This window comes from Ursus americanus, chromosome 21 (assembly GCF_024610735.1).
Source record: "Ursus americanus isolate L20-20 chromosome 21, mUrsAme1.1.p, whole genome shotgun sequence".
Classification (NCBI taxonomy): Eukaryota; Metazoa; Chordata; class Mammalia; order Carnivora; family Ursidae; genus Ursus; species Ursus americanus.
This window is the reverse complement of record NC_142147.1, coordinates 1925867-1951896: the sequence shown is the minus strand read 5'-3', so window position 1 is coordinate 1951896 and position 26030 is coordinate 1925867. Positions and strand designations below refer to the sequence as shown.

The 26030-nt window shown below is 59.3% G+C and overlaps 1 protein-coding gene across 1 annotated transcript in view; it reads left to right on the top strand.

Moving 5' to 3' along the window:
- The window catches only part of JPH3 (junctophilin 3), a 77120-nt gene that overhangs the window by 5051 nt on the left and 46039 nt on the right, over positions 1–26030 (top strand). Inside the window, exon 2 of the mRNA XM_045772776.2 lies at positions 23704–24481. Coding sequence (XP_045628732.2) covers positions 23704–24481 — 778 coding nt within the window. The remainder of the gene's footprint in view (positions 1–23703; positions 24482–26030) is intronic.

Below are 26030 nucleotides of genomic sequence, written 5' to 3'. Positions count from 1 at the left end.
GTTAGTGCCCGCTCCCCTCACCCAGCGCAGCCCGGGAGCGGTGTGGGTGCTTTGGAAAGGAAGGCTACAGCACGCTGGGGAGGAGATGGGGGTCAGCACCCTCCGGAAATAGCCGCTCCGCCGGCCACGGAGTTAGCGAGGAGCCCTGGCTGGTGGTGACAGTGAGCCTAGCCGACCGAGGGAGGAGGGGGCACGGCCGGGAAGACAAAGGGTGGTGGCCGCTGCTGGGGGAAGGCCGGGAGCCTCTGGCGCTGTTCCTCGAGGCCCCCCTTCCTCCTCGCTTGCCCCCAGGCCCGCACAACTCTAAGGATAAGTGGTGGCTGTCATCTCTGAGATGAGAGCCGTGTATCTAGCACAGCGTCCTTCTATGACAACAGGATACGTGGATTTCTGGACTCCAGAGGGAGCGATGTTGGTTTGGGTTTCCCACAGTGGTTGCCCCCTCTTAGATTAGCCACTCCCCCAATTTATAGTCTCCTGGGTCGTGCGAGGCACGCGGTGGGTGACATGAGTGCCGCCCAGGGTCCTGGCTTTACCTCAGACGGGCTCTGTGCATCCGAGCAGGGGTTCTCTTGGACCCTCTGTGTCTTCATTTAGGACAGAGGACCTGCTGGTCTCTTCAGCACCGTGGAGAGCGCCGCACACTCTGAGCCCAGGCTTCTCTCTCTTACTCTCCGGACCATCTCTTCAGCCAGGCTGCCAAACTGACCCTCCCGGCCAGGGACCCCCTGGCCCTGACCCATCCAGCACCCTCGGCCACGAGAAGTTTTCCTGCCCCTGCCTGCCCTGTCCGTGTGTGGGTTCCATACTCCGAGAAACACCGCCCCTGGGGCGTTTGCTGTTTTGCACCCCGATACTGTCATGTTGGGGGCCTCCAGGTGTCTGCTGGTGACCTGAGAGCATCTCCTGGCTCGTGGTGCGGGTCTGGAGTGGGGTCTTTGGTAAGACTTGTACTAGTTGCTCTGAGCCTGAAGCTACTTCTGTCTCAGGGTAGGTGCGCCTTTGCGCTCGCGGGGCACGCAGGGGCCGACCGCGCACGACCAGAGGCAGGCAAAGGAATGATCTTGTCCGTAGCAGCCAATGAGAGAATACCGTGCCACCTTCTCCTTGAGTCAGCACCCGTGGGTTCCTCACGTAGACCCACCCTGTGGCTGCTGGCCACATGTGGCCGTTCCAGTTTGAATTAATTACATGGAAATAAACTGTAGATATTCAGAGTTTGCTTCTCACTAGCCACATTTCAAGTGCTCGATAGGCATGTGGGACTTGTGGACGGGGCAGACATAGAACGTGTCCCCCATCACAGAACGTTCTGTTGGAGTGGCAGCTTCGCGCAGGGAGGGGTGGGTCTGTGCCGGTCAGTGCCCAGCGTGCAGCGAGAGCGGTGGTGCCGGCGTGCTGTTTGCGGAACGAACGAAGGCAGTGCCTGACACCATCACGCCGCGCGTCCACCTCATCGCAAGCCCCACAGCTGGGTTTCCGGCCGGTGGGTCAGCCTCGCTCACTGTTCCCTGAAAGCATCATGGCTATAGGTCCCCGGATGGGTTTTGCTTTGCTCCTGGCTCTGTTCTTGCTTGTGACAGGCTCTACCGTTGTTTCCCGTGAGTGAAACTCTCTACGGATGGCGTAGAATAAAGAGAATCTGTTCTGATGGTCCATGTGCTGATGTCCCGAGGGCGTGGCGCAGTCGTGGCCAGAGGACGTGGCAGGAGCACTATTTAGCGAGTTCGTGGCAAAGCGCTGGGAAAGACGCAGAAAAACAAGCGGCCTTTCCTCTACCTGATTTGTAACTTTCTTTGCTGCTACGGTTGCCTTGGCTGGACTCTTCCAGTCGCTGAGATGCATTTCCTGAGTCCCTACTACGTTCGAGGGGGAAAGACACAAAAGCTCAGGGCGACCTTTAGTGAGTCAACCTGGAAGTAGTTGCTGAGCCTACTGTGCCTTCGTCCGTTCCAGCTGCTGTCAGAGAATCCCATAGACTGGGGAGACTATCTCTCACAGCTCTGGAGGCTGGGAGTTCAAGACCAAGGGGTGGGCAGCTGGGTGTTTGGTGAAGGCCTGCTTCTGGGGTGCAGACTGCCGACCTCCCTGTGCCCTCACGTGGGGAAAGGGCCGGAGGAGCGCTCCAGGTCTCCTTTATCAGGCACTAATCCCATTCTTCAGGAACCCACCCTCATCACCCTCCCCCGGAGGTCCCACCTCCTGACAGCCTCTCGTTTCTAACCTGTGAACCTGGGGGACACAGACGTTCAGTTGTTAGCGTGAGGTATGCAGTCGGTGTGTTTGCAGCCATGTCCAAGACGCAGGATGATGTGATTTCTACTAAAATGTGTAAAATAATCTGGGGTTTCTCACTCCAGAGTGTGGGGACTCTGGTGGAACCAGTGCAGGGGAGGGTTCCGAGAAGGGAAGGGGGACTGCTTGTGTCCTTGGGAGCAGCAGAGGCCTCCCAGGGGAGGGGGCCGCTGAGCTCAGGCTGAATGATGGCGGGTAGGGGGCCATGGCTCCAAGACTGGGTTGCTGACGGGTCTGGAGGCGTGTCCTCTGTCGTGGAGTCATCACACTCTTTCCACGTGCCACCTCCCACCTTCCTGGGGTGTCCGTGGGGGTCTACCTGGTGCTCCTGGAAGCCCCGGAAAGAACCCAGGGTCCTCTGTGCTGCCGGGGGCAGGGGTTGGGCCTACGGCCCTCGCTCCTCGAGGCCAGCACTTTGCAAACTTGACTGCATGTCAGAATCACCGGGCATGTGCCAAAAGCAGATTTGCTGGCCCCACCCCTGAATTTCTGGCCTGAGATCCTACCTGATAATGTGCGTTTCTAACATGTTTCAGTTGGTTCTCCTGCTGCTGGTCTGGGGACCCCACCTTTAGAAGCGTAGCTCTAGGCTGCTTTTTTCTTTACGTTAAATTAATTAACATACAGTGTATTATTAGTGTCAGAGGTAGAGTTCAGAGGTTCATCAGTGCACGTGACCCCCAGCGCTCATTCCATCACGTGCCCTCCTTCATGCCCGTCACCCCGTGACCCTGTCCCCCCAGCCCACTCCCTGCCAGTCTCTTACGATTTGCCCCCCTCTGATTTCCTCTTATTTTTTTTCCTTCCTTCATCTACGTTCATCTGTTTTATTTCTTAACTTCCACATGAGTGAGATCATATGGTCTTTGTCTTTCTCTGACTAACTTATCTCGCTCAGCGTTGATACCCTCTAGTTCCATCCATGTCATTGCAAATGGCAAGATTTCATTTTTTGATGGCTGAGTAGTATTCCATTATCTGTATGCACCACATCTTCTTTATCCATTCATCTGTCGGTGGACATCTGGGCTCTTTTCATACTTTGGCTGTTGTTGATAATGCTGCTGTAAACATGGGGGTGCAGGTGTCGCCTTGAATCTGCATTTTTGTATCCTTTGGGGTAAACACCCAGTAGTGCAATTGTTGGGTCGTAGGATAGCTCTGTTTTTCACTTTTTGAGACACCTCCGTACTGTTTTCCAGAGTGGCTGTATGGGCTGGTGCTTCTTAACCCTAGCTGCATAGCAGAGCCACTGAGGGTGGTCCCCGGGGAGACCGTTAGAGACGTAGAATCTTAGCACCGTCGCCCCCCCCCCAGCCCAGGGGGCTCCAGGGCCAGAAGCCCATGTTTGCAAGACGTCCAGGTGGCTCGAGTGTAGGACCTAGCACACTAGTCCCAGTCTCAGCCGCACGTGGAGTCATCTGGGTGCTTTGGAAAATGCTGATGCCTGGGCCCCACCCAGCCACGCTGACTGAGGGGGTCTGGGTGCTGTCTGGGCGTTGGGATTCTTTGAAAACTGCTAGTGACCCTAACGTACCACTGAGGCAGAGGGCTCCTCGTCCAGGGCGTCACAGGGAGAGCGGCAGCGAAGACCCGGCTGGGGTTCCGGCAAGGTCTGGGAGGGTGGGCCCCTGGCCTGGGTCCGTGATAAAAGCCGACAGAGCTGGAGCCGCTGCTCTGGACGGTTCTCCAAACGCCGGTCAGGTGGCTCCTGAAGAAGACGTTGTGCTTCATTAAAAAAAATCAAACAGACTTGCAGATTTTCAAGCATGGCCGATGTTCCAGCAAGGAGAGCTGCCGTGTGTGTGCGCGGCCCCGCTCACCTCTGCCTTCTCCTCCTCCTTCCTGACCAGGCGCCCGTCCCCGGATTAATTCATTGCACCTACAAGACCCTGTGTCTGTGTGAGGGCCCTGGGGTCGGGACGAGGATACTACCGTGTCTTACGGACCCCAGTTGCCAAACAGACATGGTCACCTAGAATCCCAAAGCCACGGAGATGCCTTTGAAAGAAGGACGTTTGGACGTCTGCTTCGTTCCAAGTACTGGCCTGTGCACTTTACCGTAGACCTTATTCCTTTTAGTCCTTAATTAAAGCCGTGCTTTGAGGTGAGGCATGTGGTCCCACGTATGAGGCCTGCGCTCACAGCGTGGGGCGGCTTGGCGAGGCCGCAGGGCCACTGGGCAGTGGGGCTGGCCTAGAGCTGTCTGTAGTGCCGGTGGGGGCTCCTCCTGGTGGGACAGTCGTCTTGGCCACCCCCTTGCTTGACAGTTGAGGAAGGTGATGACCAGGGAGGTGCCCACTGTCTAACAGTAACACAAAGGCAGGGGAGGGGAGCCCTGTCTTCTGAAGCCAGGGTTTCCGTGGCCCTTCGCTCAACAATGCATTAACTCGTGGGTTTTCCCAGACTCCTCCGAGAGTGTGGGGAAGACGAGGGCCCTCTCCCAGGACACATGCGGGTCCCTGCACACACGTGGCATTTTGTGGGTACTTGTGGGGGTTCGCAGCCTCCCCGAGACTTGTCCATGGACCCCAGGATGGGAAACCTCTCATTCTCTGTGGGGCCCAGACGCGGTCATCAGTACAGCAAGAGGGAAACGGCAGGAGGGCCAGGCCAGCGGGCGCCTGTAGCCCCCTGTAGCCGGAGAGTCCAGATCAAGGACTGGGGCGGGCCAGGCTGGCCTTCCCCGCCTCCTCTCCCGTGAACACACTCCCTCCTCGCTCCCCCGGGCCCGCAGCTGCTCCTGCAGGAGTCACCGGTCTGCCTCTCCAGGCAGCATTTGACCCTCAAAACTTCTTCATCCTGCGCCCTCCCCACCAGTTCAACGAGACTCGAGTCTCAGCGAGCGTCTGGCCATGAGCTGGGAGCTGCCCGTGCCTTCTTTCATTCGGTCTGCCTGGGAGGAAAGCATGACTCCCCCATTCTGGAGGGGGAAACTGAGGCCCAGGGAGGCCAAGGAAATGGGGGTGCTGGCTCAGGGTCTCAACAGCTAGTGCTCTGCTCCAGACCTCCCGCCCTAGACTCCTGGGACAGGCTCCCCAGGAGGGACTCTAGCAGAGGGCACACATCTGGGGCCGTCTCGGGCCGGTCCTGAGGACCACACCTGAGACGCACCTGTCCCTCCCTGTCGGCCTTTGCCTCGGGTGAGGACAATGAAGGGGAGAGGAGGAGACCCCTGAAGGTGGCAGAGGGGTGGTCTCACTGTAGGGAGCCCAGGAGGGATTTCCAGTGAGGAGGGTTTTAGGTACTAAGGGAGGCCCTGAGGGCCCTCCTGGGGGTACCGGCTGGGGCCCTCCTTGGGAGGCATGCATGGCAAACCAGTGCAGGCTTTCTTGGAGGCTGGTTGTAGGAGCTAAGCTGAGGGGCTGTGAGCTGGCACCCCACTGCACACCGGGGGACCGTGCAGCCAACTTCTGTGCACGACCTTTCTGTGCGCACCCCCCCCCCCGCTGTCTGGTTGCTTCCCGGTGAGTTCAAAGGCCTGTCTGTCTGTGGGTAGCTCTCAGGGAGAAAAGGCAAGAGGTGAATGCCTTTCTATGAGGATGGTGTGGGCGCCAGACTGCCAGAGCGCCTCCGTGGCCTCTGTGCACACGTGCTCCTGTGGAGGTCCCTGAGCTGTGGACTGGAGCTCTGGGGGGGCAGAGACTGGGCCTGGCGGGCTCGTCACTGGGGCCCCGCGGCGGGGGGAGCTCCAGAAATCCTGGTTGGCTGATGCGTGGATGGTAAGCCCGCGGAGAGCTGGAGGGTAGGAGTGGCAGTCGAGTGGAGAGCTGGAGAAGGGGCGTGCAGAGGCTCCAAGGAGGCCAGAACAGGTATGGCTCGTTCAAGATGCAGATGGAGAGGGCGAGGGGGTGGGGGGTCTGCGCACAGCTTCCAGGCCCCCGGAGGGAAGGCTGCGGAAGGATTTCAGCAGAGCAGCCTCCCTGGCTGGTGTTCATGCTTTTGTAATTAAGTTTTAATTTCGAGATGATTGTAGACTCACAAGCAGTTGTGAGAATAGCGGAGGCATCCCTGGTGCCCTCTACCCGGTCTCCCCAGAGGTAACACCTGACGCAAGGACCGCGCAGCGTTGCGGCCAGGATGTCCGCGGGGACACAGTGTTTCATCATCAGGGACCCCCAGCCGCCTTTCAGAGCCACACCCTCCTCTCTCCCATCCCTGACACCCACTCAGCGGCTCTCCCTCCTGGCATTTTCTCATTTCTAGAATGTTCTATACATGGGATTGTACGGTATGCAACCTTTCGGGACTGGCTTTTTTCATTCCCTGTGGTTCTCTGGAGACGCACCCAGGTCACGTGTGCACCCACACTTCGTTCCTTTTCTCTGCTGACCAGGGTCCTGGGGGGGTGTGTGTGCGTGGACCACAGCTTGTGTAACCGTGCGCAGCTGAGGGGGTCTGGGGCCGCGAGGAATACAGCTGTCGCAGACTTTCGCGGAGAGGCTCTTAGGGGAACGTGAGCCTTCGTGTCTCTGGGGTAGACATCTAGGAGCGCAGCTGCTGGACTCTTGCTGTCTGTGTGGTTGTGTTTGGGTAATCACGCTGGCTGCTGGGCGGGGAAGGAAATGGGGGCCAGAGTGGGAGCTGGGAGGGCGCTTGTGTCCAGGGGAGGGGAGGTGATAGCCTAGGTCTGGGTGGGGGCAGTGGGTCGGGGAGACACAGAGCCCTGAGGGTTTGGAGGTGGGCCGAGCAGGCGGGCAGAGCCCAGGACGGGGTGGGCCTCCTGATTCAGACAGAGGGGACTCTGAGGGCGGGGTGGGTATGTGGTGTGAGAGATTGCATGCAGCCAGGTAAGGGTGGAGGGTGCAGGGAGGTGGCGTGAAGTCGGGAGGGAGTAGCACTGAAGGGGAGAAGCCCCAGGACTCAGAACTGGGCAGGAGAGGGAGGACGATGGGGTGGAGGATGCAGTCAGGCCGGCCGAGGGGGAGGGTGCTCCCGGGTGCTGGGGGGCGGGGGAGGACAGCAGGGACAGAGACGGACGGGCACTGAGCCCCATGTTCCCCCTTCTCCTCCGTGAGGCCACCTTATTGTCCCTCCACCCATGAGGCCAGGTCCACACAGCTGCACCATTTCACCAACGCGAAACCGCGGTTGGGGAATAGGGTGACCTGGGAGTTTCGGATTCCAGCCGCGAGGGAATCACAGGACATAGGTCCCGAGCGCCCGCAGGGCTGTCCCGCAGGCAAAGGTTTCTGCGCATGTGCCGGCTGCACATGGAGGCTCCATGAGCCGCTAGGACGTCGTGCTGTTACTGTAACCCGTTAGGGACAGCGGTGGTGGGTGAGGGCCGCTGCTCTGCACGGCGCCTGGCTCCCCGCCTGTGCTTCCTGCGCCGCGGCTGCAACCACGCCGGCACCCATCGCGCACAGACGTAGCGCTGTGCCGTGGTTTCCGTGCCATCTTCGCGCAGCTGTAGGTGACATCGTAAAGTTTGCCTTTTGACGTGTATGATCCGGCCGTTTTTAGTATGTCGCCACCCCTCAATTTCAGAACGTGTGTCTCCCCAGGAAAGAAACCCCTCATGCCGTAAGTCCCACCGGGACACCCCCTGGCCTGCTGTCTGTCTCTGGAGCCGCTGGCCCTGCACATGTGGTGTGGTCGGGGGCCCACAAGGAGGTCTCTGTGGCCAGCCTCTCCCTCAGCGCGAAGCTCTCCGGGTTCGTCCACGGACGCCCCCAGGCCGTAGCCTGTGCCACCATGCGATTCCGTTTTCAGACCGAGTAACATCCAGCGGCGTGGCGAGAACACGTTTTGCTTATCAGTTCATCCATTGGGGGACGTTTGGGGGCTCCGCCTCCGGGCTGGTCTGAATGGTGCGGCTGTGACCACACCTGGGTAAGATTGTGTGTGGACGTGCGGTTTCCGGGCGCAGGCAGACACCCGGGTGGGATGGCGATGGCCGGGTCCGACAGGCCGCCGTGCAGTTCTCCACGGCTGCTGGCCCATCCTGTGCTCCTGCCAGTGCTGCTGCGGGGTCTGGCCCTTCCACGTCCTCGCCAACACCTGCTGCTGTCGTCCTTCCCGTCCAGCCATGCTCGAGGGCGTGACGTGGTTTCTCCTGTGGTGTGGGTGTGCATCTCCCTGAGGACTGGCAATGGACGTCTGTCCGCGTGTCCGTGGGCCACGCGCATGTCTTTGGAGACATGTCTGCTCAGGTCCTTGCCCACTTTAAAATTGGGTTTTTTTTACTTGTTGAGTTGTAAATTTTTAAAGTACACTGTAGGTAGCACGGTGACTTGATGGTCAACGCCTGACCCCTGACCGCCCCCCGGATTCCTGTGTGCCTACTGCCTCCCCCATTGGACGGTGGATTCCTTGAAATACGCTTGGTGCCTTTCTCTTGCCCGCAGAGTACGGAGCGCAGTGCCAGGCACACAGTAGGGGCTCAGGCAATGTAGACTTGATGGAATCAGGACCACGGCCCGGCGAGGAGGTCAGGCGATGCTGCCCAGCCCCGCGGTGGGGGCTTCAAAGGGCGGCATTTAGGGTCTGCTCTACCAGCAGAGTCAGAAGGCCATGGTGTCCGCAGAGTTGTTAGGACCCACGTAGGTATTTATGCAGTGCTGACTGTGTGCCTGGCAGTGAGCCAGCCCCTGGGGCACTATGGTCCTGTGGGACTGGCTGAGGGGACCGTGTCCATGCACCTGTTACATAGCTCCCCTTTTACTGCTGACGGGATGGAGGGAGCTGGCCCAGGGCTCACAGTGAGACTGGCCAGGTGTGAGAAAGCCTGCAGGGGAGGGACTGTCCCACAGAGCCCCGGAGGATGGTGGAGGGAGGCTGGGCAGGTCACAGATGCTCCAGGAGGAGTGTTTTTAAGTGCATAGGCGGAGGGAGCAGGGCCAGGCCGGGGAGCACAGTGAGCCAGCATGGCTGTGTCTCTGTCAGACTCAAGGGCTGTGTCCAGGGGTCAGGCCGTCCCTGGCCGTGGAGGCTGCAGCCCAACCCTTTGAGTCTGCACAGAACCAACCTGACTGTAAACCCCTGGGGACAAAGGTCCCGGCCCGCAGCCCAGCCTGGAGCCTCCCTGGACTCCAGCGCCCCACACCCCCCGGACAGCGTGGGGGCTGAGTGGCTGTGTCTGCGGTGCAGAGCCCGATCTGGATCCCCGAGAGAATGCGGCAGGAATATAGCAGAGGTCAGAGTTCTCTCAGGACTGGAGGCGGCCCTGGCGACAGTGACCATGAAGTGTCCACAAGAGCAGCATGTCCTGCTAGCTGGAAGCCTGAGCAGGGGGAGGGAAGGGCAGGAGTGTGCTGGCCAGGGGAGGGTAGTGGAGAGACAGAGAGGGAGGGAGGGAAGGCGGGAGAGACCAGGAGAGGGAGCAAGGCAGAGAGGGAGACAGAGAGAGGGAGAGACAGAGGGAAGAGACAGAGATGGAGAGACAGAGAGAGACAGGGACAGAGAGGAGAGACACAGAGATGGAGAGATAGAGATGGAGAGGGAGACACAGAGAAGAAGAGACAGGGAGAGGGAGAGAGACAGAGAGGGAGACACAGAGAAGGAGAGACAGGGAGAGGGAGAGAGACAGGGAGAGGGAGTGAGACAGAGAGAGGGAGAGACAAGAGGGAGAGAGACAGAGATGGAGAGACAGAGACAGAGAGGGAGACACAGAGAAGGAGAGACAGGGAGAGGGAGAGACAGGGAGAAAGACAGATGGAGAGAGACAGGCCCAAACTTGGAGCTGGCATCCCTGGGGGCTGCAAGGGCAGGCGGGGACCGGAGCCCTGCGTGTCCTTGGACTGGCCCACCCTTGGCATCCAGCAGGGTGGGGGTGAGGTTTGTCCTGAGCCGTTGGGCCCTGCTACAGGGGGCAGGCCTGGAGGTAATGCTACCCTAGGAGTTTGCAGCCACTCTCGCTGGGGTGTGCCATTTCTATCGCTGACAAAATCGCAGCTTTGGTGACTGACCACTGTGGTTTGCTGCCTGTCTACACCTCGAGGAGAGGGTAGTGAAAATAAGGATGTAAGTTCTTTTTCCACGACCCCCACTTCTATCCTTGGACCCCCTGGAAGTCTGCACACCCCAGGCTGGGGGCCCCTGCTCCCCTCTCATCCCTTGGGAGCAGGTCTCATGTCTGAAATCGAACTGTCCACCTCTGTGTCCCGTGGGGAGTCCTGACCCGGGCACCCTCCACTGCACAGGCCGTGGGACCCCCTGGGCGGCCGAGCAGGAGCCTCCCCTCCCCAGCAAGCCCACAAACGGGGATGGTGGAGGGCTGTTATCTGGCAGTTCTGGGAAGTGGAGGTGCGTTCCCACTGGCAGTGATGTCTCCGTCCCCAGGAAGGCTGGAGCCGCCCTGCAGCATGGCCTCTCTGCTGGGGCTGCAGAGTGGGGCCCTGCTAACCCAAGGCTTTATTCCTTCTAGTCTCCAGTTTCACCCAGCACACACCACACCCCCTCCAAGGGCACAATTCAGCGACTCCTGGTGTGTTCAGAGTTGTGCAGACATCACCACCATCGACTGTAGGGCCTTCCATGGCCTCAAAGAGAAACCCTGTACCTAGCTGCCCTCTCCCTAGCTCCCCCTCCCCTTGGCAACCACCGATTCTTTTTTTTTTTCTTTTTTTAAGATTTTATTTATTTATTTGAGAGAGAGAGAGAGGCAACCACCGACTCTTCTCTCTGTCCTGGGTTTGCCTGTCCTGGACGTTGCCTGTACACGCATGGAGCCCCCGTCCCGTCTTCTCGGTCCGTCTATACGGTTACACGTGCCAGAACTCTGCTCCTCCGTACGACTTGCCCGTGTTCCAGGGCGTGGACGGACCACATCTGGCTCACCCAGTCATCTGTTGACGGCCATCTGGGCTGTTTCCACCTTTGGCTGTTCGAATTGCAGTGCTGTGAACGTTCGTGTGCGGGGGTTTGTGGGACGGGCATTTTCTTTTCTCTCGGGGGTGCACCTCAGCTTGGAATCGCCGGGTCATATGGTGACTCTAAGTGTAATTGTTGGAGGAACTGCCAGACTGTTTCCCAAAGTGTCTGCACCACTGTACATTTCCACTCAGCTTATTTTTATAAAAAGAATCTTCTGGAAGCTCAGAAGTCCTTACCAGCACCCCCTGGGCGGGGTGATGGATTTATTCCCGGACGTGGCAAAGTCTGTGTTTGGAGGAAACCCTAACAGGGCCGGAGATGGTGGTCGTGCCAGGCACGGGGAGCATGCAGTGTCTCCCCCCTCATGCAGTCCCCACCACAGTCCCGCCCCTCTGCCTCCACCCGAAGCCCTGCTCTCGTCCTCGTCCTACCGGTGGTGTTCTCGTCGTGTGTCTCTGTCCCTCTAAATCTCAGATTCAAGGGGTTCTGTGCATGTTCTCCACCCCAGCACGTCACAGGCTCTTCCCAGACAGTGGTTAGGTATTTAGAGTAGGGGTCTTCTCCCCACGCTGCAGAAATGTGGCTTAGGGTGTGGGCAGGGGCCTAGAGGAAACTCCATAGCTGAGCAGTGACCATGATCCCACTCTCTATGGGAGAGGTCATGGGAAAGGAGATGGCATTGATTTATAGCCAGCCCCGACCCCTGATCAGTCTGTTTTCCTCTGAGATGGCAGACCCTGGGGGACCCACATAAAGACGACAGAGTTCTCGGGGACCCCCCTGAGGAGAGGGCAGACACGGGGGGCTGTGGCAGACACAGGGGGGGCCTCCGTGGGGCCGTAGCAGGCGGGGGGCTCCGTGGGTCTGTGACAGGCAAGGGGAGGACGGCCTCCGTGGGGCTGTAGCTGGGAGGTGGGGCCCTCAGTGGATTGAAGAACACACAGGGCTCCATGCCTCACTCTCTGCCCAAGTCCTCCTAGGTTCCCACGTTCAGTCCCTGTCTTGCTGCTGTTCTGTGGATTAGGTACCATTGTTCCCATTTTATGGATGTGGAAACTGAGGGTCAGTAACTCACCTAGCCTCACCGTTGATGGTGGAGCTAGACTTGCATCCAAGTGGCCTCGTGGGAGTCCTGCGCCTTGGAACCAGCAGCCCCATGCAGACACCACCTGCCCCAGGTCCTCTGGCCCAGGTTTGGGAAATGGGCCTGTAGAGGTCTCACAGGGGCTTAAAGATAGCCTTGAGGGGCTTGGAGCCCTTGTGCCTGATGTGGGTGTGGGTGTGTGTCTTCCTGGGATGATGGCCCACAAGCCACGCTGTGAGTCTTGTCTTGGTGTGGCCCCCGGGTCCCAAGGCTGGGCGCTCAGCAGCGGTTCTGGTGCAGCTTTGGCGTGTGTGATGCCCCGACTGTGAGAAGCGACACAGCGTGGAGACGTCCCAGGTGAGGGAACAGAGGAGGCTGCTGTCTGGAGGCAGGATGGAAGCTTGACTGGCTGGTGACTTTTCAGCAACAAGATCCTTGGTTGTCGGAGGGCAGTCTGTAAACAAGAAAGTGATGGCAGAACAGGAACCTCTTCAGAGCTGTTCAGTTCTCTCCTGTCCAGACCCTCTCGGGCCTGTGCGTCTGGGCAGGCCAAGTGTCCATGACCAGTTTCCAAAGCTCTCCAGGAGCTTCTCATGGGAGAACTTGGGTTCTTGACCCTGAGTGGCATTGGTCACCTGGAGGGTCACCCGAGGGCCAGCCCACCTGCAGGGGAGGCCCTGGGGGACGTGCGTGGTTGGAACTGGAGCCTGCACTCCTGGTTGCTGACTTCTCCCTTGTCTTTCAGGGGGTAGGGGAGATAATTGTCCAAACACGGGCCTGGGTGCCTATCAGGTACACCTGGTTAGGGTCCTAGCTCAGCCGCGTTCTCCATGTGGGGAGTTTGGCCAACAGACTCTGGGCACCCAGCGGGAGAAGCCACTGGGCAGTGTGGGCTGTGCTGTTCCTGTTGGTGGGGAAAGGCGCCTCCACCCTCTTCTGCGAGGTCAGGGTGATGAGGTGAGCAGACTCGGTCTCCCTGGGGAGCTTGGCTTGGAAGGAACGACATGGGGACCCCTGGCTGGGGTCTGCAGACCCACCACTACTTCAGACTTGTCCTGGCCTTGCACCAACCAGCTGACCTCACCGAGGGTGGGCCTCCCCTACGATGGGGACCAGGAGGCTGCAGAGGTTCCTGCCAGCTCTGGGGACAGCCAAGCAGGGAGAGTCAGAGCTCCCCGCTCTCCCTGCTGTGTGGCCTTGGAAAAGTGCCCTCGTCTCTCTGAATGCCCGTGGGCCCTTGTGGAATGACCACACGTGGCACTCCATCATGATTGCTCGGCAGGCAGCAGCGGACCGTGTCCTTCAGACACCGTGGTTGTGGTTCCTGACTGCCAGGCTACCCAGCAGGGTTCTCTAGGTGCCTCAACATCGAGCAGGCAATGTGTTGAGGGACATCTTAGTGACGACCAGGGCCCCCGACTTGGAACAACAGTGTGAATTCTGAGAGGAGGTTTTTGTGTCCTTCTGTGGAAAAGCACTTTCCCTGTATTCATAATTGCCAAGCTGTGGAGGCAGTGACGCTGCCCTTCCCCGGGGGGCGATGGCCACATACCGGTGCGCAGCCACAGGAAAGCCGACGCCGTGGGGGCTGGGCGCCGTGTGCACGAGGCCAGCCTGGAAGGCTTCACCGCGCGCATCCCGCCTCTGGGACAGCGGACAGGGCAGTGCTCTGGGAACAGTGAAAGGGTCCGTGGCTGCCCGGGGTTGGGGGGAGCGAGGAACAGGCAGAGCATAGGACTTGTCGGGCAGAGGGATAATTCTGTAGGGTGCATGGACGTTTGTCCAAACCCACAGAATGTCCAGCCCCGTGCGGGATTCCTGCTGTTGCCCACGGACTTCCGTGAGTGCAGTGACATTGGCCCAGTGACTAGAGCAAATGCATTGCACTAATGCAAGGTACCAAAACGGCGTGTGTGCAGGGGGAATTCAGAAAGTCTGTGCTTCCCACTCAACCTTTCTATAAACCTGAAACTGCTCTTAAAAAAAATTAAAATTAAAAAAAAAAAGCTCTTCCCGTTATGGACGGGTGTGGGGAGTAGATGGGGCACCGTGGACACCTGCCATGGACTGCACACTGGGGACGGGAGACACCGGTCTCGAGCCTAGTCCCTGGCCTTCATGCCCCCAGCACAATCAGGTGTGCCCCCCTCCATGGTCCACCCATCGGGTGACTCCTCGTGCCCGCGCCTGCCCCACACCTGGGTCCCGTCTCTGCTGGGCGGAGCGAGGATGAGCGTGGAGGCCGTGCTTGCTGCTTTCCAACGGCCTCTGATTTTGCTCTGCCCCCTGCGGACCCCAGGGCGCTTCCTGGCTCGTGTCCCGCTCTCACAGCCAGAATGACTGTTCCCTGTTGACGCTGCCTGTGACCTCCTCGGTCTGTTTCCTGCCTGACACCTCCGTCCCAAGGAGACCGCTGACCTGAGTGGGGCTCGGCCCCCTCTCTCCAGCTTGCCCTACCAGCCTGCTCAGTACCCAGGCCGAGCACTCACTCTGCAGGCCGGTGTCCTCTGCGGGGAGCGGGGCCTCGGTCGGCACCCCCACGAGGTCTGAATCCTGCCGGAGCCTGGGCTTCCACAGCCAGAACGGTGAGGACACGATGACTGGTGCAGAATCTTCTCGCAGCCGTTCCTCCCCTCCCTGCCCCCCTCAAAGTGTTTGACCTTCACCGAGATAACGTATGCCCGGAGTGGCAGGTGTCCATTAGGGCCCCAAACAAACGCCGCAGGCCTCCCCCCGCCCAGAACTTTGAGCCGCTAACTCTGTGCACTTACGGTTGTGTTCGCGCTCCTGCCATCACGTATGGACTTGCTCCGTGCGCTCCGTGAAGAACTTTCCGTCGTAACTGCAAGGCGAGCGCTTACGGGGTTGCCCGGCTGTGGCTGATTCCCCACGCTCCTCTCCGCGTCCTCACGCCCAGCTGAACCTCCTGATTGCTGCCTGTTTTCAACTGCGTAGCTTTTAAATCCCTCGTTCTTCCTCCGCCTTCCAAAGGCTCCGTAAGATACGTCTCCGTGCGGCTTTTCACGTGAACACACCCGCCAGATTCTCCACCCGTTTATCCGTACGTACACACAGGTTCTGCGTAATACACATTCTCTAGGTTTCGCTTCATTGTCTCCAGGAGTCCCGCGTCTGTCCCCTGCTCTCCCTCTGCTTGGACCTCCCCTGCGCCTCTTCTGCGCGTGGAACCTCCCCACCTCTTGCTTTTTCATGGTTCACTCCCTCACTCGGCTGGCGTACGTCCCGCAGTAGCTTTGTAAGGAAGAGTGCCTGAAAGATGGTTTTAGTGGCTTTGCTGATAAATCGGTCGTGTTCAGAATTCTAGGCTGACATTGTCCAGAACTTGGGGGGGGGCAGCTGCCCCTGACGGCTCAGTTTCACTGCTGCCGAGGAGGCCCGAACTGTTCTGATGCTCGTCCTTCGTGCGCAGTTGCCCCCGGCCCCCCGAAGCGTTTGGGATCTTTACTGTTGGGTGGCGGGCGGGGGGGGTCTGGAACGCCTCAACGCCGAGTGTTGGTGGGAGTCCTTTCCTTCATCGTGCTGGCGTCTGTGAGCCCGTCCAGCCTGGGCCCTTGGGTGCTGGGTCGCTTTCCTGTTGTACGCCTTTGGTAATTTTCCGGAACTCCTACTGTACAGACTTGGGGCCCCTGGCTGACTCATGCTCGACTCCGACTTTCTTCTCACTGTTTCTCACTACTTTGCCCACCTCTTCTTTTTGTTCCATTTTCTGGTTTTCTTGAATTTATCTTCCAAGTCACTTACCAAAATTCTTATTTTAGCTACCATGCTTTTAATTTCCAGGAGCTCGTTCTCTGTCTCCGACTTTTCCTTTTTTTACTGCATATTTATTGGCACTTTGTGGACACAGGATCTTCTCTCTTGATGGATTTAATTCCTGGGCTTCCTGATGTCTTCTGTACTCTGCATTTTCTGTGATTCTCTCCAATTCCTGCCCCCCCCCCGCATCTATTTGTGTGTTTGGGTCTTTCTTCCTGTTGGAGGCTTTCTCCAGATGTCTGATGGCCCTTGGCTATTTTTTTTCTAGTATTTGAGTGTGAGCACAAGTGGGAGGAGGGGCAGAGGGAGAGAGACTAGCTGACTCTGGGGCTCCATCCCAGAACCCCAAGGTGCTGACCGGAGCCAAAGTCAGACCCTTAACCCTCTGAGCCACGCGGGCGCCCCTTGGCTGTTCGTTTATTAAAGTAAGATACCAAACAGCCCCGATTCAGCCCCTTCAGAGGAACGCCCCCCTCCGGCCAGGCTGCCGTAATCCCAGTAGCCAGTCCCTGGATTGCCTGGGAACGCGGGCAGGGTCTCTGTTCGGAGCAGGGACTTCCTCCTAGAAGTCAGTGTCCAGCTCCTCTCTGCTGGGGGTGCCCCAGGTGTGACCTTCTGCTTGTGCTTCTCCAGCGACTTTTCTTTCTGTGTCGGGCAGGACGGAACGTGTACGTGTTCTCAGCACCCTGGTTTTTATATGGGTTTGCTGGGCTGTCATAACCGGATATCAGACTGGGAGGCTTAACCAGTCGGCCTTTGTTGGGTCCAGTCTGGAGGCTGGAGGTCCCAGATCGAGGTCCCAGCAAGTTGGGCTCTTCTCAGGCCGCTCTGCTGGGGAGCAGGTGGCCCCCCTCTCACCGCCTCTTCATACGGGTGTTCCCCTGTGCCCACACCCCTGCTTTCTCCCCTCCCCCCTTCTTACAGGAACGACTGGGTTAGGACCCAGACTAACAGCCTTCTACTTCTTCTTGTGGTCAAAGACCACATAGAATTTACCGTTTTCACCATTTTCAAGCATACAGTTCACTGGTATTAAATACAGAGCGTCGTGCAGCCGTTTCCACCATCCGCGTCCAGAAAGCTGTTCTAAAATCCCCTGCTCCCGTTAACCACCCCCCTCCAGCCCTGGCACCCCCCGTCCTACTTTCCGTCCTGGGTTTTAACTTAAGTATCTCCTGTAAGTGGAACTGCACAGTAGCTAACTTTCCGTGTCGGCCGTTCTCTGCAGTGTCCCGAGCATTCACCCGGGTCCTGGCACGAGTCTGGATTCCCTCCTAGGGTTGAGTAGCGTTCCGTAGTGTGCGTAGGCCACGTTTTCTTTATCCGCGTATCGGTCCGTGGACCCTTGGCTACTCTGGATTCTTGGCTGCCGTGAATTCCACAAGTCAGAGTTCGCACCTGGAACTGTGGTTTCCTCAAAAGAAAAGAAAAGAAAGCCGATGGCTTTCCTGTTAAGGGGCGGGTGGGAAGCAGTAGTTTCCCTGTTTCAGGGCCCTGCCTGGCTTGAGGGTTCTGGGCTTGGCCCCGTGTGTGGAAACACGGGCGCAGTTTGACTCCTTGGTGTGTCCTCCTGCTGGTCAGACGGCCCTCTGTGCACCCAGCCTGGCCGGGGTGCAAGGATGGAGGGAGGGGCCTCTGTGCGTCTCCCCCACCCCCCAGGCATGAAGGCCGGGGTGCAAGGATGGAGGGAGGGGCCTCTGTGCGTCTCCCTTACCCCCCAGGCATGAAGGCAGGGGTGCAAGGATGGAGGGAGGGGCCTCTGTGCGTCTCCCTTACCCCCCAGGCATGAAGGCAGGGGTGCAGGGTGTTCTGTCCACCCGAGGACAGAGGAGCCGGGAGCTTTGTAAATAACGTCTGTTACTTGCAGGGTGACACCGGTTCAGCGTGAGGCTCTCACGGCCAGTCTGACACGTCCTGGGGCGCACAGACACCTTGAGGACAGACGGGTGGTTCTGGGGTGTCTTAGGGAGTGTTTGGGCCCAAGGGACACATGTGCTCCCTAGGAGGAGTGAGGGGTGTCCCGGGGAAGAGCCCTGGAGAAGCTCCCACCTCTGTGTCTTACTCTGGGGAAAAAGACCCTGGCTGCGTCTCTGTTTCCTCCCCTGGCAGGAGGCAGTCACGCAGGCTTCCTCACCTCCCGGCCGATGTCTAGAGGGAGAAGGTAGCCACAGTCTGGGGTCCAGTCACCTGTGACGGGAGGGCAAGAGCTGCGCCCGGCGCCCCAGGAGGAGATGGCCCTGTAGGAGGCAGGCCCGGCCAGGTGGGGTGGGAGGCTTCTGGAGGGGAGAGCACAGCGGGCTGTGGCATCGGCCCACGGGGGCCACACCAGATGTTGAACCTCCGTGGGGTCCCAAGCATAGTGTCCTCCTCCCCGGGGCGCTTGTTAGGAATGCAGCTCAGGCTGCGCCCCCTGAGTCAGGAGGTCAGGGAGGGTTTGGCACGCCCCATGGGGGGAACGCTGTTGCTGCTTAAGTGTGAGACCCCCCTGCTGGCCTTGTCTGGTGGGCTCTTCCCTGCACGGGAGGCTCGCTGGCTCTGGATGGCATTTCATGAGCGAGGTTCAGGGCAGTTGGCTCGCTCACCTGCCGTCCCCTTGGATCTCCTGATTCCAAGTTCGGGTGATGGGATGGAGGGGTCTGTCCATTATCTTCATTGCGATGGGCAGGGGAGGGGGCGGCGGAATCCATGAGCAGGTCACCTGCGTCCTGAGCTTACCTGGAGGGAAGCAGGCATACCCCCCAGCGATCCATCCGCATCTGGGTGTCTTTCTGTGAGGGGCAGCCCGGGGTCAGGGTGCAAGTGCACACAGGAAGTTATCTGCTCTGGGGGCCCTTCCAGCATCCTAAGGGACAGCACCTGTCAGTCCCACTTGGCCTTCCCCTCGAACTGGGCATGTTGGCCTCTGCCTTTTCACACACAGGCTGCGTGGGGTGTCAAATGAAACAACAAAACACTGGATTTAATGTTCTGTGGATAACCAGTTGGATTCACACAACATTGGGAATCGGGGGGCTTGAATTGAACCCTGTCCCCCCACCCCGCCAGCCCCAGTAAGCAAGGAGAAGGCGGAGGACTAGCGCAGGGAGGAGGCTGGGAGGGAGGGCAGAGGGTGGAGGGTGGGAGCCTCCCTTCTGGGAAGCCGCCTCCCCACGGCCTGTCTGGGGTCTGTTTTCTTGATTCCTACCCGTTCTTTGCAGCCGAGCGATGAGGCTGTGCTCCCAGGCAGGTCTCAGCAGAGCTGGTCTGCAGATTCTGCGATGTCGAATCCCGTTTCTTACCGACATCGGCCACAGCCTCAGACATGAGTTCCCACTGGGAGCAAACACGCTCGGACAACCGAACCGCGGGCTCCAGCCACGCCCAGCGCGTTATGTGCATGCAGCTTACCTAGTGGGGGCCTGGCAGGGGAGGGGGACTCGGTTATCACCCCAGGCTGCCAGATCGGACTCAGGCAGCCTCACCTGCGGTGCACCTGCTGGGGGGTCTGGCCCCTCTCGGCCTGGACCCATTGGCTGCAGGACTTTAACTCTGTAATGTCTCTTCTCAGAGCCCCAGAACTCCATCATCTCTACTTTTGCCTAGTTTTGGGAGTTTGGAATCCTATATTCACTGTGTTTCCGTTCATTTCTCTGCTGCCAATCTTTACATTCTTTTTAAAATTGATATGAAATCCACATAATGTGAAGTTAACCACTCTTTTTTTGTTTAAGAGAGTGAGGGCAAGAGCCCCAGAGCTCAGGCCCGAGTGGGTGCCTTCGCTCCGCTGCTGTGGGCACTGAGGTTTGCAGAGGCCGTGGTGTGACCTGGCCACGCTGCCCCTCCCAGCAGAGTTGTGCGGCTCGTGGAAGGCCAGTGTGGCAGGACACAGGTGCTTGGGGAGTGGGGAAAGCGTGCTGAGCCATGGGTTCGGATCCTGCCCTGGGAGGGCCTCCTTCCCTCACCTGCAAAGTGAGGTGCTGCCGGCTCCCTAAATTTGGATGAGCAAGAGTTACTGTGAGTGTTGATGACCTTTCCAAGCTCTGTTCCTGTTCCCACCTCCGTGCCCGCACGGCCGTCTTCCCCATCTTACAGAGGAGGACGCGGAGGCTAAAGCAGACTTTCCCAAGGTCACAGATGCAGCAAGTGTGGGGTTGGGACTCGAACCCAGGTCTGTCCCACTTCCGACGGCTCCCCTAGCCCCTGCCCATCACGGCCTCTACCAGGCTATGCGTGAAGCTCCTGGGACTGCCTTCACAGTTTTCATTTTTTTTAATTTGGCCAAATGTGCGTGAACTCGACCACCTTAACCGTCCTAAAGTGCGTGGGTTAGCAGCACGCAGTGCGTTCGTGCCGTGTGGCCATCGCACCGTCCGCCTTCAGAGCTTCATCCTCATCTCCCCGAACGGGAGCTCCGTGCCCCCGGCACCCCCGTCCACCTCCCGTCTCCGTGGATCCGGCTCCTCCAGGGGCCTCGCGTGAGTGGAACGGTCCAGTGTTTGCCCCGTTGGGACGGGGACGGGCTGGTTTCACGGAGCGTCGTGTTTGCCAGGCCCGTGTGTGCTGTGGCAGGCGTGAGAATTCCTTTTTAAGGCTGAGCGATACTCCGCTGTGTGGACGGACCTCACTTTGCACATCGGTGACACCCTAACTTCCTTGTCTGCAAGCCTCCGGCTCCTCTGAGGGGAAGGAGGGGTGCGGGGGCAGGGGCTGGGCCTCCCTTCCCTCCCAGGAAGTCCTGCGGTTTGTGGGGGCTGCCGTCCTTCCTGCCCACCCCCTGCAAAACCCGGGGTGTCCTCATGGAGGGTCCCTGCCCGGGGACCAGATTCAGCAAATGAACTCAAATTTCAGACCATCACCCAAGGCTCCTGTATAAAGATGTCCCGGTTTCTTCCCCAGATTCCTTGTGTATGTGAGACCCAGCTTCAACCCGGCGTCCTGTGCCGTATCTCACAGTTCTGTCCCCAAGCCACAAGTAGAAGGGCACCTTAGGTTTAGGGGAGAGAGTCCCTGCAATGGCAGCCCGTTTGCAGCCTGAACTGGGACAGGAGGGCTGCTGTGTGGACAGCAGGTCGCCTGCCTGACCGGGCCCGCTTGCCCCAGGCCTCCCCACCCCCGCCGCGCCTGGTCCCGGGTTCCTCCTCACACGCCCAGTTGGTGCCAGCCACGGGGTCTCTGTCCCAATGTGGGCCACACTGGGCATTTGGAGTGTCAGTCACCTCACCTCTGTCCTGCCCCCATGAGTGTCCCCTGCTTACAGCCAGGTTGAGTCTGGGAAGGGGTGCAGTGGACTCCGTGGGGCGGGTGGGTGCCCCCCCGGGGGTGGGTGCCCACTGCCCGGCACAGGCAGCCCGAGGCAGGAGGAGCTCGTGGTCAGGGCAGGGGTGGGAGGAGGGGAGCAGGTGGGGAGCACTCTGCTGCTCTGAGTCTGCCCCTGCACTTGGGCAGGGGGCCCAGGACTGCCTCCCCACAGGGCACACCCCTACCCAGCAGTGTTGGGGGTGCAGAAGTCCTCACCTCGGGGTGGGATGAATCCCACGGGGTCGGGCTGAAGGGCGCGTGCAGCTGCGACCACACCGGCTCGGCTCTGCCCTCTCTCGGCGACAGCTTCAGGAGGACACCGGTCTCAGGCTCTGCTTCCAGAAAGCACCTGCCTGTGGGTCACTGGTTCCACGGATAGGCTGCTGTCTGCTGGAGCAAAGGGCTCCCAGGTCCTTTGTCCTGGCCGCTTGCCAGGCCACATCTCCCCCCACCGAGGCCAGGCACTGGTCGTGAGGAGGACAAGGTGTCAGAACACGAGGCCCTCCCCCTCTGGGGAGCTTATAACCCGGTGGAGCAGGGAGACTGTCCTGCAAAGCTGGGCGTCCCCAGAGTCGGCTGCAGAATGCGGATATTGGCCCGGATGCCGGGGGTCCTGTGTGGGCGTGTGGTCAGCTCCTTGGGCTGCGGCACCGGGAGACGTTACTGAGGAGGGGGTGCCAGCTGGGTTAGATTGGGTAGGATTTGAATGGCAGGGGTGGGGATTGAGTAAGGGCAGGCTGTGTGGATAGGGTCTCAGACAAGCCCGTGACTTGTTCTGACTTGGGGTTGTGGGTGACAGTGATGGGGAGTGACACATCACTGGAGTCCTTTGGGGCCACATGGAATCCTCTGGATTCCACGCTTGGTTTGTGTCTTACCTCTGGTGTGGGGCAAGCACGTGAAGGAGAGGGCCTGGGTGGGAGACAGTAGGGAGTAGTGGGGAGTGGGGCAAACTGGCAGGAGCACCCGGTCTAGAAGAGGCAGCTGCTGCTGGACTCCACTCCATTTGCCATCTGAGAACAAAGTTCATGGGTTGCCAGATCCTATAATTGTTTAGGACAAAGAAGAGCTGAACTTTTATGTGAAACATCTTGATTTTGAAATGTTGGCAATTCATCTTTTATAAAAACACCGTGGGACAAATAAAACCTGTATATGGGTGAGTTTCTGGTTTACGGCCCCTGTAACAGTGTGTTGGAAAAGCCCTCCCAGGGTGGGGAGCCCCTCCTTGGAGCCCGGCTGAGGCCTGGCCGTCAGTGTAGGAACGTCGGGTGGACTCCACACTGAGAGCCCGTTCTCTTCTCCCAGTGACTTACAGCATGAGGGCTTTCAGACTCCTACAGATGAAGAGACTGAGGGTCAGAGAGGTTCCCATCACACAACCACTAAATAGAGCAAGGACATGAGCCTGGTTTTAAAGTTGATTTATATTTCCTTTTTATTCTGTTGTGGGAAGATATTGTATATATCGTAAAATTTGCAGTTTTAACCACACTTTAGGCAGCTCAGTGGCATTATATTCATGGTCTCATGCTACCATCATCTCTATCTACTTTCAAAACGTCTCCATCACCCCAAATAGAAACTGACCCCGTTAGAGAACAGCTCCCCATTCTCCCAGCCCCTGACACCTGCCCTTCGTCTGTCTCTGAACTTGACTATTGGGGGGGGCCTATGTCAAGGTTCTCACGTGGTGTCTGTCCTCCTGAGCCTGCCTGGTTTCACCGAGTCCTCAAGGTGCACCCATGGTGTAGTGGGTGTCAGTTTCGTGGCTGAATGATATTCCATTGTGTGGATGGACCCCATTCTATGTATGCATTCGTCCATCGCTGGACACCTGGGTTTCCAGCTGTTGGCTGTTCTGAATGATGCTCCCGTGAACATGGGTGTGCAAATACTTCTTCGAGTTTCTACTTTTGATTCTTTTGGGGATGTCAGGTCTGCTAGTTGCAATGCCTTCGCTTCCCAAAGTGCTTAAGATGTCCCCTCTTACTGCTTCCAGTCCCTTCTTGGATGCCTCCAGCAACTGGGAACTTACTCCCAGGGCAGCCTCTTCACACCCGGTTAGTAGCCCGGATCTGTGTCCCTGGGCTGGACTCCTGGGCCCCGTGACTGCTCGGGGCCCCTCAGTAGCATGTGCTTCCTTCTCCTCTGCTGTGTTCCTCCCCTTTGCCCGCGTGCAGTGGGGGCTCTCCAGTTCACTCCTGACTGCGTCAGACTCTGACACACCTCCCCTTTCCCTCCCCAGCTTCTAAGAGAATGAAGGGCAACCGTGGGAAGCGGGGCGGAAGTGTCTTTACCAAAGACCATCGGTGCTTTAATCATGAAAACACTGTGGCCTGTCGGCCTCCAAGCAAACCTCACCAGGTTGTTCCCAGACAGAACCATGGAGGCCGGGCCCGCTGTGTCCCGTCGCCCTCCGGGGCTCACCCCTCTCTCCTTTGTCTCTGCAGGGACCTACCAGGGCCAGTGGGTCGGCGGCATGCGCCAAGGCTACGGTGTGCGGCAGAGCGTCCCCTACGGCATGGCGGCGGTCATCCGCTCGCCCCTGAGGACGTCCATCAACTCTCTGCGCAGCGAGCACACCAACGGCGCCGCGCTGCACCCCGACGCCTCCCCGGCGGTGGCCGGCAGCCCGGCCGTGTCCCGAGGGGGCTTTGTGCTCGTGGCCCACAGCGACTCCGACATCCTCAAGAGCAAGAAGAAGGGGCTGTTCCGGCGCTCGCTGCTGAGCGGGCTGAAGCTGCGCAAGTCCGAGTCCAAGAGCAGCCTGGCCAGCCAGCGCAGCAAGCAGAGCTCGTTCCGCAGCGAGGCCGGCATGAGCACCGTCAGCTCCACGGCCAGCGACATCCACTCCACCATCAGCCTGGGCGAGGGCGAGGCCGAGCTGGCCGTCATCGAGGACGACATCGACGCCACCACCACCGAGACCTACGTGGGCGAGTGGAAGAGCGACAAGCGCTCGGGCTTCGGCGTGAGCCAGCGCTCGGACGGGCTCAAGTACGAGGGCGAGTGGGCCGGCAACCGGCGGCACGGCTACGGCTGCATGACCTTCCCCGACGGCACCAAGGAGGAGGGCAAGTACAAGCAGAACGTGCTCGTCAGCGGCAAGCGCAAGAACCTCATCCCGCTGCGCGCCAGCAAGATCCGCGAGAAGGTGGACCGTGCGGTGGAGGCCGCCGAGCGGGCTGCCACCATCGCCAAGCAGAAGGCGGAGATCGCGGCCTCCAGGTAGGGGCGCGGTGGGCGGTCTGCTCGGCCATGCCGTCCTGGGGATGAGGCTCGGGTGTTTCTCAGACGGTGCCCCGTGGAACCCGGGGGCCCCTCGGAGGGTCTCAGGCGGTGAGGGGCCGGGCAGCGGTTGGTCGAAGGGGGTTCTGGGCCCGACAGCCCAGAACAGAGCAGCATGCCCTTTGTTCCACGCGCTGGTGTTTCACGTGGGGTCGCGTGGGTGAAGAAGGTGGGCCGTTCTGCTGGCCACATGAGGGTTGGTGTCGCCACGGTCGCGCTGCCAGCGCTGTGGGCACGTCGGGGAGAGAGAAGCTGCCATGGTTGTCTGTGGGCCCCAGGAGACAGCCCAAGTGCACGGACCAGCTGGGGGCGCCCGGCAGGGGGTTCATGGGACACTCGGTGCCGTGGGCCGACAGCTGGCGTGAGATGCGGCCCTTCCTGAGTTGGGGTTCAGCAGGGCTGCCGGGCACTGGGCAGCGGGTCCCGAGTCGGCTCTTGGCGGGCACTGTGTTGGCGCTTGAGGTGACTGGTGCTGGTGCAGGGTGCGGGCTCAGAGCTGGAAGAAGGGGCTCAGGGCCTGGCTCCCCGGAGCTGCAGGGGTCGGTAGGCGGGCATCCTGGGGACGGCGTTAGGAGTCGCACCTGCCCAGGCTGGAGGTGTCTGGGAGGACGGCCCTGGTATCTTTCTGGATGATTCTGTGTTCCCAGCCAGGGGCAGGAAGGCTTCTGGCTCCGTGAGGGCTCAGGCTGCCCAACCTCGTCACTAATTAAAGTTTTCGTCTGTTTGGCTCTGGTTTCCCGTGACCTTTGACCCACAGCAGAACAGAACCGTAGCTGGGGTTTATCGGCAGGGTATGTGCTGCTCCCAACATCTGAGGTGTTAGAGGGAGAGGAGGTCCGTTCTGAGGAGCCGAGAGAAAGATGGAGCTGTTCCCTGAGCACTAAGGTCCCAAACTGCTCGTGCCCCTCCTCCCCCAGATGCTTTCAGGCACAGAAACAAACAGGACCAGCGTTTCTGACGACTCCCCTGGCATGAAATTAGGGGTAATGTAATTTTTTCCATCCTCAATGTGACACTTGCTCGTATGGAACACGGAATGTGAAAGGAGGAGGGTGTCGTCAGCTCTGGTCGGCTACGGCATCCAGACGGGCTGGCATTTGGGTGTATTTCCTGCCGTCCAGTTGTGTTTGTTGTGGTTTGTTGACCTCCGTGGGCGAGAGGCCGTTCCAGGGCTGGGACACAGCGTGGTTGAGGATCTGGGGTCCTCGGGGTAGCTCCTGTCTGGCTGTGGGTCCATTCTCGGCCCCTGGGCCTTCGGCAGAAGGGACTTTAAAGTCCAACGACCAGGAGAACGTCCTTGGGACTGAGGATGTGAGACGCAGGGCAGTTTTCTGCAGTTCTCTGACAAATCCCACAGAAATGGGGGCCCAAGGTTGTGGGCAGAGCTCAGAGTCTGCACACCTGACAAGCTCCATGTAGGGCAGGTTTCAGTCTGTGAACCAGGAGTGACGGCCCCAGCCTACGGCGAAGGTCCCAGAACTCAGGTGAC